The 14,987-nt window shown below is 36.4% G+C and overlaps 1 protein-coding gene across 1 annotated transcript in view; it reads left to right on the forward strand.

Annotated features, from left to right (window-relative positions):
* STK24 (serine/threonine kinase 24) overlaps positions 1-14,987 on the forward strand; it is a 33,194-nt gene that overhangs the window by 1,501 nt on the left and 16,706 nt on the right. Inside the window, exon 2 of the mRNA XM_007421299.3 lies at positions 4,581-4,811. Within this exon, the coding sequence (XP_007421361.1) occupies positions 4,581-4,811 (231 nt within the window). The remainder of the gene's footprint in view (positions 1-4,580; positions 4,812-14,987) is intronic.

A 14,987-nucleotide genomic window follows, 5' to 3' on the forward strand; every position in this document is an offset into this window, starting at 1 on the left:
TGAAGAGAGATCCTATCAGTGTTTGACTAAGAACTAGAACTTATGAAGGCTCCACATTCTCTGTTTTCTCCCATCTTGTGGTTATTTCTCATTTTGTGCTGCCTCCTCCAATAACCTGTACAGGAGGGCTCTGATAATCAAGGGTTGCATGTATGTGATATGCACATGTACCTCTTACAGCGTTGTGTGCAATGCAAATCAGGCTGGCACGAAAGAGGGAGCAAGAACAAAAAAAGGAATTCCACTTTTTTTTTCCAAATTGGGCAAGGAATCTGAAAGCATGAACCAAGTTGGGCCAAAATAAATTATGCATACTTAAATTGCTCTTACCTAGCTGATGTGTATATGATTAGTCTCCGGGAGCCTCTGTGGACAGTGTTGGATCTCTGTGTGGTCACCTGGATTCAACAGGGTATAGTTACATGGTTTGAAATGTAGGTATAATTGTTGGTGAGAGTGAGATCCTGGGGGGACTCCCGCTTTCCAGTGTCCAGTTGTAAATGGTAAAAGTAGGACATTTTTACTTGATAAAAATGTAGATTGTAATTCATAGTTTAGCATATCCAAACATACAGTGAAAAGGGATTTAAAACATTGACAAATGCAGTGCAATATTATCTAAATATAGCTATATTTAAATATCCTTTTTTAAATGGGGAAAAAACCACTTAAAGTCACCATGTTCCCATTGGATCAGTCAACTTGTATCAGAAAATTACATATAGGTTATCTGATAGTCTTCTACCCTCCACAGCATAATAAATTGTGTATATAGCACCTTGTATCTCCATATTCTTTTGAGTTGTTTTTCAAAGAGTTTTCAATATTATTCCATTTGTGGATACTATAGTCTGCCTATAGTAAGTCCTTATATTTTTTAATATTTTTAATTTGTTGTCTTTATTCTTTATCAATATACTCTATATTTTATTTTTAACAGGGCTTTGAATATCTTTTAAAAATAACCAGTTCTTCAAAAGTTCCTAGCCTACAAATTTTTTTTCTTGCATTTCTACTCATGTTAATTAAATTAAGAGGAAAAGTCCTTACAATTAAAACTTTTGGAAAAGCTTCCCTGTTATTCATCTGAAGCAATTTGCTATGTAGTCATTCTCAGATGTTTTCCAGGTGTGTTGTAATGTAACTCCTGTTGTAATTACCAGTATTGGCCATGTGCCTGAGGATGATAGAAACTATGGCTGAATATACCTGGAAGGGGGCATCAAACTGGTTAAGGCAGCACTGTTTACTTATTTATCAAAATTATATACTTCAGAGGCTCCCAGTGAAACCAGCCCATGCAGTTAACAGTCAGTACAATAAAATCAAGCACAAAGAGCTTACAATGAAACTGGAGGAGACAGACTGTGTTTGCCTCCCCCGCTTCATTTAAGTGAATTTTCACAGCATAATTTCTCACGTTTCAGGAGACAGAAAAAGGGCAAAATCAGTGTGATAGGTGTATCTGCATCCTTTTTACCCATTTACCTCTTCCTCTATGGGCTGAACATTTCTCTGTATATTTTTAGCTTTGTTGCTGTTTCAGCAACACATCCCTAGGATTCTGTGCAACTCTTGGTAAAGCTAAAATATCAGAAGTTACTGGTATTCATAAAGAGACTTGCCTGTTGAAAGAATATACATCAGTTATTTTATTACAGTCTTAATCTTTAAATTTATTGTTATCCATCCCCAGTTGCCTGTGTGTGCATTTGCAGGCAACAGTTGCTGGGACTACCAGCAAAGTGAAGTGTTCCTCATGCACGCACACACTGAGATGGCTGAGGACAGGTAAGCTTTGCAAAAGATGTAGCTGCTTTAATGTGTCAAAGAGAGATGCTTGCTTTGTTCTAAAGTTCTCTGGGAAGCACCTCTTTCAAATGCTGCATACCCCTTGCCTAGAATCATACTTTTATTTTTCAAAATGAATGGGCTTATAGACTATACTTACTGATTTTCTGTGTGTCCCTTTCAACATCTTTTTGTTGGACTTATGTGAATCATTTTGTGTTCCTGTTGTCTTGAGGAAAGAGAACAAACTGTTGAGCCCCTGGGGACTTTCCAATGTATGGTTGCTGCTCCCATGCTTAATTAAATTGGGCTCTTAATATTTTTAAATAGGATGTATTTTTAAATAGGATTAATCAGAGAGCAAAGTTAAAAATAGAGGAGCTTTGCTGAAACTCTAGGCCTGGTTCTGCCTATATATTGCCTTGAAACGTAAGATAGAAGAAAGTTGGGATTTTGATATCATATTTTTATCCCCTCCCCCCATCTACACACACACACACACACACACACGTATATATGATCAACTCAATCATATTTGTCATGTTAGATTTTTGTGTGCATTAGGATTAGCACCAAAAAGCCTATGGAACATGGAAACTTCATATGCTGTTAATAGGCTTTCATGTGGTTTGGTTATAAAACTACTTACTAATTGCTCAAAGCCACAAATTCAATATCACCTTTATGCTTCATCAGTGTTTCCCATTCTCAGTTGTCCTTTGTTTTCTTACCGCCTGTTTCGGTGTTTAACACAGATTAATCTAAGACCACCAATTGGAGAATCTTTGGCTCTCAGGATGAGTTTCTGGCATTCTTCTCCATGGTCTGTGAGACAGATTGTTGTCTTAACCTGGATTGATGCTTATGTTTAACGAGACATTTACTCTCCAAAGAAATGAGGTTAGAAATAACCACAAAGTGAGCCAGGCCTCTGACTGTACTAAGCTGTTCCCTCTTCATAGTGCATTAGAACTTTAAGGGCTGGGAGATGACTTAGTTTTTCCTCATCCTGTGCACGGTGCCTCCAGCCCAGGTTGGGTCATGGTTGACTTTATCAGTATGCAGAAACAAAATTACCCACCTCTCTAAGCAATTGCTAATTGGCCAGCTGTGATTTGCTCAGCATTAATTGTAAGTTCTGCATAGTGTGTAATGCAAACCTGCTGTATACTATAAGGTAGAAGTTCTTAGATTTCAGGGACTCCGTGAATGTGGGTGGGGAAAAAAATGGACTAAACTCTATGTTGACTAAACTAACTTAAATTTAACTTTTCATTCAATAATGTATGTAAGCAAAACGTAATTTATGGCCTCTAGACTCCAAAAATGTTCATTAACATCAATAAAACTAACTATCTAGAATTGTTATGTTCCAAAAATGGTATTGTCTTGTTACTTCTTTAAGGGATTAATAAAGAAACATATTACCATATTACTTATTTGTTATAAGCGTAATTTTCCTTTGCAATACAGCCTGTATCTATGCATTTAAATACATTTTCCTGAGAAGGGTTGCGTAGGTTTCTCCAGATTCTTCTCCAAAAGATCCAGGGCACAAAAAGGTTAAGAACCCCTGTAGAAGGAAAAGACTTTCTTGGTTTGAACTGACTCTTGCTGACTTCATGAGCATGGTCATGTAGTTATTTTGATAATAACTTGATTTGCCATTGCTGCTTCCAGGAAGTGGGTTTTTTTTTTTTTTTAGTTTCCCCATGGAGACCACAGGGATTGGCCCAATCTTAGGTTTTCTCGAGATCAGCCAAACTCAACTAGAGTTAAACTACCTAGGCATTTTTATAATTCAAATATATTCACTCTGTGCTTATGCAAATGTATTGAAAACAAAAACAGACTTGCTAAAATACATCTTCAGTAGCTGGTCAAGTGGATAAATTCTGTGGCAGTGGCAGTCTGTCCCACTTTGATGATTGCCTGTTGTTTTTCCTTCAGCTGCCTTCCTAATCCTTTGTTCTAATTTAGAGATTTCCACTATTTCATTATACAACTGTTACCTGTGAAGATTTGTAACCCTTCCAAATAAGGATGGTGTTTTAATGTTAATTAATTGAACTTCAAAAATGGTGTTAATTCTGTAGAATGTTTAAGTTACACTTGGCTGTGATCAATCGGCTGACTTGATAGACTGATGCCAGCACTAGTGTACTTAATGTTAGACTCCACAGTGTTAAACTGCGTTTTTCTTGTAATTTTAGGTGCTTATTGAAAACAGAAGTTAAATTATACTGTAATGTTTGTAGGTCAAAGTGTGAATAGTATAAAGCTCAATCTTCAAAGTAATTGGGGAGATAGGATTGTAATGGCAAAGATAGAAGATCACACCCTTGCCTTCCTTTTACCATTGTCCCTGACTCCCCCTTTTAGTTTTGTCTTGTTTTTAGCCAACATCCTGGTTGCTTGCTCAAGTCCTTCATTTTTGCAAACCCTCAAATATAATGATTATATAATTTTTAAAAATCCCAAATCTAATTTTGTTAAAATCTTCAGCTTCTGGTTTATTTTTCATGGGTCCATTGTTTTGATTCCTTTACATTTCTTGTTTCCGGCATTTCTTCCATTTAAGTTTTGCACAAAGTCTATGTGAGATTTAATTTCTTACCTTTAAAGTACAGTTAGGGTTAGAGTTAAAATAATTGCTTTGCGCATCTCCTTGAAGCATCAGTGATCTCAAAATTGCTAACATATCTCAGTTATAGTGAACTGTGAGTTCGCTATAAAGTATTTGATAACATCAGCTTTATTTATTATGTTCATTTAAATATTTCTTCCAGAATTTGAAGGCAGATCCAGAAGAACTCTTTACAAAACTGGAGAAGATTGGCAAAGGTTCATTTGGTGAAGTTTTTAAAGGCATTGACAACCGAACACAGAAAGTTGTTGCTATAAAAATTATTGATCTTGAAGAAGCTGAAGATGAAATAGAAGACATACAACAAGAAATAACAGTTCTCAGTCAGTGTGACAGTCCTTATGTCACCAAATATTATGGGTCTTATTTAAAGGTAAGTCTTTCTTTTGAAACACATTATTTGCATTATGCCTGTTTTATGGTTTGGAGTATTTGTAAAATAACTGAATGGTTGTAAATGAAGCCATCTGACATTTTGAAGCCTGGGCAAAGCAAGATGCTTATTCTGTAAGACCTAAAGAAGATAAATTTATGTCTTTCTGTTCCTTTATATAGAGACATCAGCATATGTTGAAAACTGATCAGTATAAAGTTGAAGTACATACGTATTTATAAAATATTTAGGGTGTATATATGTTTTCATGTTTTATATACATAAATATATTTACATACATAAATATATACATACATATACACACATCTCCACACATACATTTTTCATGAATAAATACAATGTCAATGCTAATTTAGCCTTTTAAATTACTAGTCTTCTTATGAAGAATCTTGGAAGTTGTCATTTGGAAAGCATACAGAATGCAAGATATTCCTGACTCATTTTGCAGGATGTTCCTTAGTGTTCTCCACAGCTAGGGAATTCAGAAAGTCCTTTTGTACACCCCTGATTTCCCTCTTTCCCATTTGCACCCTTCACCAATATTGAAGTTTTCCTGAGCCTGGGAAGCCGCAGAAGGTTTGGTTCTGATCTTTAAAGGCCTAAATAACTTATTATCTGACCATTTGAGGAACTGTCTCCCTCATTGTTGAAGTTGTCTTGACATTAAGGTCAGCCAAAGAGGCTATCTTAAAAGATTTCCTAATTTAGTTGTTGGGCACATGGAAGAGGGTCTTCTCTTGTCTTGCTCCATGCTATGGAATGTACTCCCATTAGGAGATGTGCTCAAGAGCAGATATTACCGTGGTTAAGAAAGGTCTTCCCGTACAGCTAGACCTTGTTCATCGGAATAAGTTAATAGTTGATTGTAACTGCTTTTATTAGATTTTCCTTAGGTGTTTATTTTTATGTTGTCTATCTAGAAGATAACTAGATAACAAGGTAGTTAAGGTGGATATGAATCCAATAAATAATAACATTGATGTAGAATTTGGAGGGGCAAAGCAGAATGTCCTAGTAATTCTTGATCCAATAAATTTTAGATGATACCTAGTCTAAAATATATGAATGTATAAGAATGGGATATATTGGGTTTATCAAATACGTGGTCAGAAGTCTAAGGATTGGTTTTTGGATCATGGAAATTCCTATAGGGTTCATGTGACATCAGGTACCAGTGTCCATGCTCAGATCTGTGCCTTGTTCTTATTGCATAAGTCTAGAGACATAGAAACTGGGGCAGAGTTACCATTCCTTTTCTGTTGCCATAACAACATCTGATGGTTTTGATGGCATACTTCCAGGGAGAGGTGGGTAGGTATTTCTCAATTGCTAATAGTGTGTGTACTGTGTGTATCCAGGTTTTGTTACTACTTCAGTCTTTAAGAACTTGCCTGTTCTGGGTGACTCTGCGATTAGAAACAGATCTCAGTACAAATTGGAAAAGCAGCTTCATTTTCCTGTAGAAATTCTGCAGCGATGGCAGGTCTGGTGTTAAAAGAAACAGCTCATGAGTGAGTTTTGTAGTTTGGAGAGTGAAATGTTCTCAGCTTGAAGAATTAGATAAAAGTTCTTGAAGGTCACTAGGTCTGTCTTGGAGAATCATGTCAGCGCACAGTGCATTTCAATTACTATTTGATTTCTGTTTTGTACCTGTAGTACACTAAACTGTATGCAGTCCTAAGCATCTATATTTAAACTAAGAATAGGAAGAAGATTAGCATGGTAATACCATGGATAGGTTAAGTGCAGGATCACTATTGCTTTCCCCATCACCGCACTTACCGTATGACTAGGAATTCCCTAGTTTCAGATTGTTCTGTCTTTTGCACAAATCCAACATAGTACAGTGGGATTGCAGGGCTTCCCTAAAACTGTCAGTATATGTCTGCAGTATAGTTGTCCTTCAAACTAGACTTTAGAAATGCATTATTAGTTGATCCACTTGATTCTTCTATTTCCCCAGAAGGTGGCACCAAATTGTCAGTCTACCTTGTGCTCTTAAATGTGCACTGAGAGATTTTTAAAAAATGGACAAAATGAGCAGTCCTCAAAACATCCACAAAAATTTTAGAAGTATAATTTACAAAAGAAAAGAGAACGCTAATTAAAATATTCTCAGAATCCAGTTGACACAAAATCGTAGTTTACTGAAGTCAGATGGGTCATATATCTGAAAGCTTATAGAGAGAAGTATGTTGGAAATATAACACAGCTTGCAGAATGAAATAAGTATTTGGAGCTCTTGGTTGCTTTGGAAGAACGAGTGTGGGGATGATGCGTAACGATGGATGTTCAGAGTGGGGTAAATGGGTTATGGTGTCATTAGGTATGTAGAATCTAGGGACTATTGAGATATCCTCTTTTTATATCCTTTATTACAAATCTTCCATAAAGGGTCTTTTCTTAAGAGGTTCTAAAAAACCTAGTAATATATAGAATTGTGGCAAATTTAGGATTATCCTAGTACTGGCATAGCTTGTTTCTGCTTAATTTTCCTTTTTATTTCTTGTTTTTCTGTGATGTGTAGCTGGTTATATTCCAGTTGGAGATATAATAGATACTTTGTAAACTTGTTGTATTGGTCATATAGGATTGATCATGAGATTACTACAGGTAGACCTCGCTTAATGATTGCCCTGTTTAGCGACTGTTCAAAGTTACGACAGCACTGAAAAAGTAATTTTATGACCAGTCATCACATTTACAACCATTGCAGCATCCCACAGTCATGTGATTGCCATTTGCATGCTTCACAACCAGCTTCTGACAAACAGTCAATGGAGAAGCCAGCAGTAAAATCACAAGTCATGGTCATGTGATGTCTAAATAATCTACAGGGACTTGCTTAATGACTGAATGGGAAGTAATGTCATAACTCCATCACACTCACATAATGTTTCCCTTAGTGATGGAGTTGCCAGTCCCAATTGTAATCGCTAAGCGAGGACTACCTATAATTGAATATTTGCAGGAAAAAGAAGGAAAGCAAAAAATAAAAGCAGATTTTTAGGCCTATAAAGAAAAGCTGAATGCTGTAACTAAAAAAAAAAAGCAAGGAAATAATTGAATGTCCAATGAGTTGTGAAGTTTAAAATATAAGAATGGTAGGGTTGGCTGCACTTTTAGGCAATTTTACTGCAGAAAGCAAATTTTGAAATCCTTAAAAAAAAAGAAGCAACAAATTGTCCTATTTTTCACCACTATAGTGGCTGCTATTTAAATTATTTGCTTTAGACATCAAAATATGTCTGATCTTTTCTAACTAGAAGTCACTATATTTTAATAGCTCTTCAACAAGATATGATTTCAGTGCATAAAGTCCATAATTTTAAAGTCTTGTCCACTATGTTAGATTTTACTGCAGTGTAGAAAGATGCAGAAATGTGAAAATATGTTGTTTAGGCAGATCAGGTCTTTTGTAGCGGCTTACAATTTTGTATGCAGTAATAATGTAGATAAAATTCAAAGTCTGAGTAAGATTCCAGTTTAACAAATTGACTGATTGTACTAATAAACATTCATATGGATATGACTTTCCTACCATGTTGAAACTATTTGTGTTACAGCTTCCTTATTAGCCTCCAACTGTAAGTTATGCTAGAATTTTGTTTTGCCAAATGTATTCTTCATTGCTTGTCAAGATGTGTATATTTTCTCTTGTGGTTGACCTTGTGGGTGGATGGGAAACTAAACATGACAGATGCGTCATGTTCAACACCAGTATTTCTTTTCTTGCAAGGATATTTTGTACAGCTAGCACTAAGGATTAGCATTCAGAAGATAAGTTGAACTATATCTCCCCTCAAAGAAATATCATCTGAGGGCAGCTGATTATCATACTAAGGGTTTAAAGGATATAAGGATCTCCAATGATCTCTCAAACGTGTTGTTAGGTAAAAAGATCGAACATACATAATCTCTTTCAGTTGGCAAACCTTTTTAATGTTTAAAGTTAGTGCACAACTACTGACAAGGTTAATTCAGTCACCAGAGAGAAGAAGTTTTATCAAGTTATTAAAAGACCATACTGACACTTGGATTGGAAGTGAAACGTAAATGTTCGCTGTTCCCTCTCTTTTCCTGTCCTGTTTGGCACCGCCGCAGCTTCAGTAGTAACTGAACAAATACTAGTTTTACTTGTTCTTCTGGCAAAACAGGCTCTTCTCTACCGTAGCTCATATTTCTGTGAATTTTTAAGATTCTATTTTCAGTTTTATTACAAGAAACTACTACTGTTTTCGAAACACAAATCCGGGTTTTCTAATCCAAATATTTGTTAATGAGCCTGCATTTTCTTTTTGTAAAAATATTATATGAAAGGTTCTAGTATTGCCCTGAGTCAACTGGAAAATAGAGATTAAGATACGTATGTTCGTGGGTGAAATACTAAATTTGTTCTAAGGTGGTAGAAGCCAAATATTAAATTCCTATGAAATCTTTATTTTGATAGAAATGTCATGAACAGTGTATGTTACTCAAAAAAGTCTTGCCAAGCATCCTTTATTGAGGGAGCAGGCAACCAGGCAGCCTGTGTTTATTGCATTGTTTCCAAGAGTTGTAGTGCAGGTCTTTTTAAAAAATGGGTGAAATCCATCTCGGTTTTTAAAAATGTGGAGTGGGCTCTAGGAAGCTGTGTTTTGGTGTAGAGTTTTTGGAGACTGAAGAAATGATATTAGGGTTGCGTGCAGGTTTATTTTTATTTATGTATATCATTGCCTATCTCACATGGGTGACTCTGGGAGGCATACAAGGATTAAAAGCTCAAAAACCACAACCCCAGTGCCCAAGGATGAACAATGGCCCCATTCATAAAAAAAGAACACATCAATGACAACAGAACTCAGCAAATCTCCTGACCCAAATGTCTGGGGGAAACAGCCAGGTCTTCCATGCCTTGCAAAAGATTCACAGGGTCAGGGGTATCTGAATCTCTGGAGGGATACTATTCCATAAGTTGCCAACCCTATGTTATTAGTATTAGTTTTCAAAATCCTTATTTATTGAAAAGAGTATGCATATATTAAGTCATTACAAGTGTCATATTGAAGAACAAGAATTCTATATAGCACTGGCTACTTTTAATTTCAGTACTGAATGCCCTTGAATTCAGAAACATAAGTGTCCTTAGGCTGCTATTTCAGTTTTAGCTTTAGCTTAATGGACTAAGTCAATTTAAAAGAATTCAATTAAAGTTTGTTGAACATGTTCTCCAGTGCAGGAACAGGCTAAGATAAATTTGAATGTACTGGTATATTTTTGGCCAATTGCTGTAGATTGGCAAGGATGTCCAGATCAGTGATTTAACTGTAGAGGAAAATAGAGAAAAAGATTACCCTCTTAATTCAGACTGTGAAAATCAAGAAAGCTGAGGTCAGAGTACAGGACAAATAAATCTATGTATGGCCTTCAGTTGTATTGTCAAAAAATCCCACCGTTGATCATGTCCTTAGAAGCCCATTGCTTCTCCATTCCGTTTTTGTCTTTCCAAGTTACTAAGGATCTAGAGATTTTCATAAAACGAAAGAAAACAAAACACCTATCTTAAAACCCTAGGCTCTTCCAACCTTTGCTATAGTGATAAAAATTCAAATTGGTTTAGGCAACCTATTGCCATGGTCTCAATTCTTCAACAGTTTTTCCTAATATAGCTGAAAACTGGACTCATTTTGTGTCTGGGATTAGATCTTTTCAAAACAAAACAAGGAGTCTTGTGGCATCTTTCTTATTTTATCATTCATGTCCTCTTCATTATATGGATGGAGTAAAGTCTGGTGAGAGAGATGTTATAGTACATAGAAATGTAGGGGGAAGGGGATAGGCAGAAATACCGAACAATCTTCTAGTCCATCTTCTAGGTCTTCCCTCTTATTTCTCTCATACCATAGTCAATAGGCCTCTAAAAATAGTTTGCTTTTTTCTTTAAATGATACTAAACCTCTAGCAATAAAAGGATGTGATCAGAACTTTGAACCAGAACTCTGTATGGTCTTCACTGATGGTCTTTACTGTCTTCAGTAAGAAAATAAGCAAGAATTACCTCCCCATTTGTCATTGGAATGATCTTTTATTACAGCTTTGTATAGATTTGGGCCCCCTCCAGTTTCTTATTTGTTTTACATTACCCTGCACATATTTTAATGCCTTAATTCCTCCTTACCATTTGCAGAATAGATGGCATTTCATTGAACCTTTCCCAGCTTTAGAACCCAACTGTAGAGCCATTTCCAGAGAATACTATTCTTTTGAATATAATGAGTTGTCTAATAAATGGCTGTTTTGTAGATAAGTAAACCAGAGTTGCAGTTTTCTTCTTTGCAATCATTGATATATTAGAAAGACATTCATGAGATCAGCAGAGGGGAATGGCTGAAGTGGCAGGTAGTTAATGACAGAGCCATCAATGGCAAATAACCTTTTCTCACTTAATTGGTAAGCAGTGATTGCTGTGAGGGTTCTGTCCTCACCCACCCCCTACCTCTAATCTATGTGTATAGCTAAATATACAATCAGTATGAATTACAGGTTTGTCCACAAGCAAAACAGACTATCAATAATATTATTTTTGCTAGTGTCTATAAGGTTCTTTCTGATCTCTATTTTTATTATTCTCTTTTTTGGTCCTCTGGCAATGGCAATGTATATGTAATGATTCTTAAGGCAACACTGTGTGCATCTGATGAGGAGGACCATGATCCATGAAATCTTATGTATTAATAAATTTGTTAGATTTTAAGATATTGCAGGTTTCTTTATTAAGTAACAAACATAGCTATGCCTGTAGAAAATATTCAGATCTTAGTTTATTTATGAAATAAATAATTGGACATTCAGTGTTCTAAAGATGCATGAAAGAATGTGTTGAAGGAAACTTTGATTTGAAAATGAAAGATAAAAGCATTACTATGTTGCATACTTTTTCTGTGTTGCTGTTTTGAGTTTCTATGATGTGCTGTATTTTGCTAGTGTCTGCAATTGGTGAATCATAATACTACAGAATTGCTAATATCAGATTAAATATCTTGGCAGTACAGTGGTACCTCTAGTTACGAACACCCCTCCTTATGAATTTTTCAAGATACGACCAGCTCCGGCCCCAAAAATTTACCTCTACTTGCGAACTCCGCCTCGAGTTACGAACCAGATCCGTGACCATTTTCCCTGCTGCCACAGGGTCGCGGCTTCCTGTGGGCGAGATCGCGGTAGCAAGGAGACGTTCAGTGAGGCTTGTGGTGTGTTTTGTGGCGTTTGGAAGGTTTTTGAGGTTTAAAAAAAAAATGCATATGTTTCAGAACTGTTTAGCCGTATTTACATTGAACCTTATGGGGGAAATTTACCTCGGGGTGCGACCAAATTCGGAGGGCGGATTAGCCGTATTTACATTGAACCTTATGGGAAAATTTACCTTGAGTTGCAACCAACTCGAGTTGCAACCAGAGTCACGGAACGGATTAAGTTCGTAACTAGAGGTACCACTCTATTTGCCTATCTTCCAAATTTAGAGTTTGTGAACTTAAGAACCAAGAGTTGTATGTGGAGTAAATCTGAGATTTGATATTAGGGGTGTGTAAAATAGTGAGCATCATACCTTCATTAATCATTGCAGTCACAGGACATTGTCCTAATACAGTATAGTCTCAAGCTGAAACTAGCATTTAGAAATGTGGAAAGCCTCCAGCCTTAGCAAATGGAATAAATTAAGATAGTATAACTTGGACAGAGCTAGCCTGGAAGCTAATTGAAATCCACAGACCCCCAGCTGTTAGTGGATTTTATAGCAGTCCGGCATCAGATGCAAGAAGAAGCAGAATGGGATGACCTTATGTTACCCCTTATCCCTTGCCTGAGCTGGAGCACAGCCAGTAATTATTATTACTATTATTAAACTTTAAAAAAAAACATTTTATTGGTGAAATATAACCACCAGAAGATATGAAGTGTAACCAAAAATATAACAGTGTTAATAAAATCAGAAGAGAATATACCCTTCTGGAGGGCTTTGAAGACCTGGTTCTGCCACTTGGCCTGGGGTGGGGAGGGAATACATCAAGCGTGGGGATGACTAGCCCCATAGATGCCTGCTGTCTTCAGCCCCAGATCCATCATTTTCTTGGAATTTCTCCTTGTTTGTTAATGTTTTGTATAATTTTTTTATATTTTATGTATTTATATATATTTATTGTTTTACTGCTTTGTGTGAGCTGCCCAGAGTCCCCCATTGGGGGGAGATGGGGGAGAGAAATTTAATAAACAAACAAACAAACAAATAAATAAATAAACAGAATAAATGAGTGAATATACAGATTAAAAGAATGTACAAATTAAATGAGTGACATTTGTAGAAACTAAAAATATATCCATAAAGGATTAATATAGAACTAGCTCATTCTTTTAACATATTATTAAATCTAGCCGTACAGACCATCCATTGCTCCATCTTCTCAGTTTTGGCACAATATATTATTTCAGTACAATGATATTTATATAATACACTTAGATTCTTAATATTCTATTATTTATTTTATTATTATTAAATTTGTATGCTGCCTGACTTTGGGCAGCTCACAATAATCAAACAAAGAAATTACAATAAAATCAATAAAAGATAAAGATAAGAGATGGCAAGTATGACAGGCCAGATGGAATGAAATGAGGGGTCTCATTCTCCTCTCCTTCAGCTTAAGGTGAAAGGGGAGGCACAAAGACATTGCCTGCTTGCAATGATGCCCTGAGCTCAGGCCTGGCTGCAGAGCAAACACTCTGTCCTCTCTTTAGCTCTGAGCTGCTGGGGAGTAGGAGATTGCTTTTGCCTCCCCCATCTTGAGTTCCAAGTTTAGAGTGGGAAGGACGAATGGATTCTCCGCTGACACTGTGCTACTTCTAAAGCCGAGCATAAGAACAAGCCTTCTGGTGAAAATTAAATGCTACTTGGACTAGAAGATCCACCCAAAAAATTGGTCATCCTCCAACAATATGCTTATTAGTAGTAACTGTACCATCTTCTGTCAGAGTGAACGATAAAAGGAGAGTTGTAATTTATATGGCACTAGAATTTGGATTCTTCAGAAGGAATTATAGTCTAAGTTTTTTTTTCTTATTCTGGAAACTTCTAAAAATGCTGTCCTGAAATACATATTTCTGATACTTTTACTGCTGTTAACAATACCAGAATGAATGCTTGGCATGATATATGAGATATACATTCTTTGTTTCACATCGCTTATTTTACAAATGATGACATATTTAGGGTTGTTGGTGTTGTCTGCTTTGCAGTGAGACAATTATTGTCAATGTATTCCCTATAGTTTTACATAATGCTGATAAAGAATATCAAATTTTTGAGGGAATTGCTAAGCAAATCTTAGTTATATCTGAAGCATATAGTTATCATGGTAGATGCAAAATGAACGATATGGGGTGTGAGAGAGAAAAAAAGTTCCAACTGAAAAACAAACCAGAATGCCACTTTTGTGAAAGTAGCAGAAAATCAGAGTCTTTTGAACCCTCAGTTTTCATGTTTAATAGAATACCTGTTTCTTTGAAAGGACAGCCAGTTTCTCCAGATGATCTCTAAATAAATTATTATGAGGTTCAGTTCTCCATAAATGATTTTCCCCAGATTATGCAAGAGACTCCACACAGATCACACTCCCCTAGTGCACGCTTGGCATGGCTCGACCCTAAACTCTCAGAAGCCCAGATACCCAGAAATGAACCACACTCAACCTACCCATAGGTTCCTCCTCCTTGGGGTAATTCAGCCAGCTTTTTCCTTCCCTGGGCTGCTGCCCTCGTGCTTCCTCCACACTGCCCTGGCTGGTTTTTGCCTCTGTCCATTTCTCTTTGGTCTGCCTGGCCTCCTGCTGGTCCATCCTCTTGATCGAAGACCAAAGTCATTCTGGCAAGAGGAGGGTGAAGGACGCAGGACGAGATGACAGGGCAGCTTGGTTTTTCACCCCAAGGTTTCTTTGTTTTTTAAAATACAAAAGTTCTAAAAAAAGCAGTTTCAAGGGCATTTTCAGTCCAAAGCGTGGTTGCATCTCATCATTTAAATTAGGGTTGTAACAGAAGATTTTGCAGAAGATAAAAATTCCCATGCTTTGGAAATGGTTTTGTTTATATCCAGATTTTTTTTTTTTTAGTTGCCTGTGTGGTACA

This window comes from Python bivittatus, unplaced genomic scaffold (assembly GCF_059951505.1).
Source record: "Python bivittatus isolate LINGU-HERP-01145 unplaced genomic scaffold, Pbiv_v1 ctg000060_np1212, whole genome shotgun sequence".
NCBI classification, from domain to species: Eukaryota; Metazoa; Chordata; class Lepidosauria; order Squamata; family Pythonidae; genus Python; species Python bivittatus.